The following is a 4,448-nucleotide window of genomic DNA, read 5'->3' as shown; positions in this document are numbered from 1 at the left end:
AGGGTATGGGTATGTGCAGGGTACAGGTACAGGTCTAGTGTTGCAATACCTGTACCCATACCCATACCCTCGTGCCAGGCTAGGGTTAAAACAGCAGGGTAAGTGTTGGTACTGGAATGATCAAGGAGGAGAAGATGAAATATGCACTGTGAGAGGGAGAACTGCACCAATCATGTTGAGTAAGGGCTTGAAATGATGCTGATGAATGGGGTCTTCAAAACGCTAGCAACGGCTAATTAGTCCTGCACAGTGAATCCTATGGTAGTGTACTGTTAGTCTGAAGCTCCTACCGGAATATGGGAGACTGGACTTAGAAGGTCCGGTAAGCTAGTACAATTGGTTATCTCATACTAGGTATAATTCATAGAGACCTGCAGGTATACCCTCTTGGGTCACCCAAATGTATTGCCTCAGAAAACCCTACCCCTGCAGGGTATGGTATATTTCAGGAGGTATGGGTTATACTACAACATGGGGTATACCCGTGCAGTTCCTATGATAGACCACTGAGCCAAGTGAAACTCACCAATACTCCTCCTATGCAGAAAAAATGCAAATGTTGTCAATATCCAGATCAAAAGGGCTGTATATACTTACTTGTCCTTGCTGATGTCCTTTTTTGCCTGAAAACATGCAATTAAGTCCATATATGTGCTATACAATAAGATAACTTATGATCATGGACATTTTGAAACCTTCAGTTTGTCATTGTTGCAGTCATCATCAGTATCTAATGACCTGTTGTGCTTATGTTTTCTGCCCTTGAGGGGCTCAGTACTGTGAGAAGGTTTCTCTACTGGAGGAGTGAGTGAAGTTTTATGCGACAATACTGAAGAGATGTCAGATTCAGAGTCTGAATCTGATGAACTTGAAGAATTGGATGCAACATGACAACAACTCAGACGGGCTGCATGATGATGGTGAGTATAGGGTTAAAATGATGCGACAACAGGCTGATATCAGTTGTTTGCTTGTATTTGTCAGTCAAAGTGTGAGACCATTTATTACTACAGTACATGCATACCTTTTTTGGCATGTCAAACATGTTCAACACAAATAGGCTACTGTAACTTCAAAACTCCATTGTTTTTAATGTAAAGTAGTGTAATAGACTCAGTTTCATATGCAGAACATGACCCATTGAACAAGTAGACACAATTCTGAAGTTTGAATTTTTCGTCATCAAAAATTGAAACATGCCTCCAAAAACTGTGTTTTAGCGCTGATAGAGGCCTGTAGGGCCTTCGGGTGAGTGTAAACAGTGTTTTGAGGGATGTATGAAGGCCCTATGAGGTATCTAAGACTCCATCAATGCAATTATTTCATTCGGGAGTCCTACATGGCGGTGAGACTTGTATTTGTGCACCGCGAAGGCTGTTTGACATGAATCAAGTCCTTTTCTGTGACACATAGCGTGGCAAAGAGTAAAATCAGAAAATTGAACAGGATCGGATACAGGGCAATGGAAAACTCACCAATATGCATCCATATAGTGCCACATTTTACAAAAAAACTGACGGATAGTCAAGGTCTCACACATATCAAGACACTGTGGAACCAGGACTTTCGCAGTTGTGAATTTTCCATCTGATGCTTTGCGATAACCTGAATGGTCCGTGAGTTAGTGTGATATGAATATGAAGGAAAACAACAATAAAACTCATGATATTTGGCATAACCCCACAGCAACTCAATAGGGTTCAACTCACAGTGAAACTTGGGCAAGAACATGCAAACATGCCCATGGCTCTCAATATAATGTTGTATCATTGGCTTTTCTGTGGCAAAGTCCTCTTGCAATGACAGCACACAATACATGCAGCACCATTCACTTTCTGGTGCTGTCTCGACCTCCTCGGCTTGGGAGATGTCATTATCTCACAATGTGTCTTCTTGCCCCATTGCCTCAGCTGCAGCAACTCGCCTCTCAGCATCTTTCTTTGCCTGTGATTTCTGGCAGCTCCTGCACTTTCCCACAACTTTTCTGTGACATTGCAAGCTCAACTCCTGCCAAACAGATTCACGCTCTTGAAGCACGGCCTTCATACCTTTTGGTTTTCCTTGCAATTGAAGATCAGGGTGGGTGTCAGGGTACACCAACTGCTGAGGCATCCCTCGTGTATTGAGTTGGCCTGGTTTCAGAGGTGGATTGGTAAGGGGGATGACTGTGTCTCACATCAGCCCACTGTTTTCCACTGGGGTTAACATTCATATTGTTGACATTGAGTGCATCAACCCGTGAGACCTTCGTGTACGGAGGAGCAATCGAAAAGCTAGATACCAACTTTCTCAGGATGTAGGTACTCAAAAATATCAACTGCAACTTTTGTCTGGTCCATGAGTTGGGCAAGGTCCCACCATGCATCGTGATTTTTACCAGGATAGATGATTTTGTGAGCATCCATTGCTTTGAGTCAAGCTTCTGGAAGCAATTGCAGTTGTTGTGCAATCTGTTCTTGCGAGAGCATGAGCTGACCTGTCAGTTCACAGATCCAGTCTGATATGTGAATTTGTTGGCCATTTCCTTTTGTCTTCAATGGTTGCTGGTTGTCTTTCAACCACACCCGACGGGTGTGATCATTGGTGCTGATGGTGCACTCATCATGTGTGAGAAGTATGTATTTTTCTCTCTGGCCTCAGGATTGGTGGAATCAGCTCCAGAGTTTTATCATATTTGCACATAAAACTTTACCATGGCATGAATAAGTACAATTATGTTGATGTGCGGAAACCTGCGGGAACTCACCATTCATATTCTTCCATCTGATCCAGGAACTTTTTGCATGCCTCAATGACATCAGGGCATTCATGACCATCATGGTAAACCCCCTTCTTAACATCTTTACAGGTATAACCAAGTTTCTTCAACCAATTGATAGCTGTCTGTTCACAAATACAGCTCTTTTTCTCAGATAAATCCAAGGTCGGAAGAATGACCTTGTTGACATGACAGCAGAATTCTCAAGGGGTGATGGTGCCCAGGCTCTGAGCAGCCAAGTATCTTCGAACACTATGCAGGACTGATTCATTGTCCAGAAGTGTATATTGGCCATGTTTGGCACCTTTTTTTGTGAGCGGGAGACGATGATGGCACAAGAGATAGTTTTCATGGTGGCGGATCTGGCGTGCAAAGTATGCACCATCTGCTTTTCCCATCCGATGTGCAATAGCCAGACTGGCATTAAGACAGGGCCACTTGCAATTTGGATTGCAGCAGAATCTCTCCTGGAACTGCACATATTGGGTAACTGCAGTAAGATGCATCACCATCTTGACTCTTTGTGCTGCTGGCATATCTAACTTTTTAAGATCTTCCAGACATGATTTTACAATCTGGAAGATGTCAGGAGCAGGCTCGTTTTCATTGTCATCCATAAGCTCTTGTGCAGCAGTAATTTCAGGTGCTTCAGTGACTTGTGCTTCTGAATCAATGACTGATTCGGACTTGTCATGGTCCAATTCTTCCCCTCCATTGTGAGCAAGCTGACCCAAGGTCAGTTTCAAGGTTTGTGGGTTTGTACTGCATGAAATGTGACTGCACAGGACATACCCAGAAATCATCATTTGTCTCATTGTTGGGCATTTGAAGCTGGGGCTCTTCAATGGACAATTCATTCTCAAGCTGCTCCATACAAAAGACATCAAATTTGAGACCCATCTCGATGTCAAAGGCAAGTCCAGAATCTTCCTCCAATGTTTCATCCATCATCTCACTCTTGGACATGAGTTGTAAATCTGGGGATGGTGTGCGGGTCCGTTTTTTCTGCATGTCACTTAGTTTCCTATCTATTTGGTGAGTTTTGAAGTTGATGACTCACGGAAAAGAACAAGTCCAGTTTCTGACATCCTTTTGATGCCCCTTTCCAATAGTTCTTCTTCTGCCAGTTGCTTGTATGAGAGTCCTTCTGATAAATAACACTTCGGTTGGGACCCTGTCGTTTTTTTGGCTTGTGGCAGGTTATGTTGCTTTAGACATAGTGGCAGAAAGACAGCATAAAGTTCTTGCAATGACATGATGTTTTCTGGTGATTCATCTTGTTCTTCTGCATCAGATTCTGCAGCTGACCAGACTTCTTCTTCACCTGAATCATACATTGATTCACTAGAATTGGAGACAGCCTTCACAGGTATAAACATTGACTGGCCAGCCTGTTGCTTCGCTCTGGCTCTTGTGGCAGCTTTGTTGGGGCGTGGCATAACTGTCTGTCAAGTACAGGGCAAATGGACTAACAGGCAAACAAAAAAAGAATTAAATTGGTCCACATTTTGAAACATGGGCGCCTAATTCAAAAATGTTAGACTACATGTCTTTTTAACCTAGTAAGTATTTGGGAAATATCCGACAGGGTTCTGAAGTTCAAGAAAATGTGGTGCAGAGGAGTCGAAAAAGTGTTGTGTGTACTGTAGATCATCAATAATTGCAATGTAAGTATGAGCAGTGATACTAG

General features: G+C 43.0%; 1 protein-coding gene across 1 annotated transcript; it reads right to left on the bottom strand.

The window, feature by feature from the left end:
* Nucleotides 1-1,878: 1,878 nt before the first annotated feature.
* On the bottom strand, nt 1,879-4,197 carry EDB91DRAFT_1085554 (uncharacterized protein; the record flags this gene model as incomplete). Its single annotated transcript, XM_041315910.1, has 6 exons — nt 1,879-2,132; nt 2,477-2,586; nt 2,747-2,879; nt 3,063-3,483; nt 3,551-3,786; nt 3,819-4,197. 6 exons carry the CDS (start codon nt 4,195-4,197, stop codon nt 1,879-1,881), a joined length of 1,533 nt encoding a protein of 510 aa, XP_041172886.1.
* Between the last annotated feature and the right edge of the window lie 251 nt (nt 4,198-4,448).

Source organism: Suillus paluster (genome assembly GCF_016628075.1).
Source record: "Suillus paluster strain FC165 chromosome Unknown EDB91scaffold_73, whole genome shotgun sequence".
Classification (NCBI taxonomy): Eukaryota; Fungi; Basidiomycota; class Agaricomycetes; order Boletales; family Suillaceae; genus Suillus; species Suillus paluster.
This window is presented reverse-complemented; position numbering and strand designations above follow the sequence as displayed.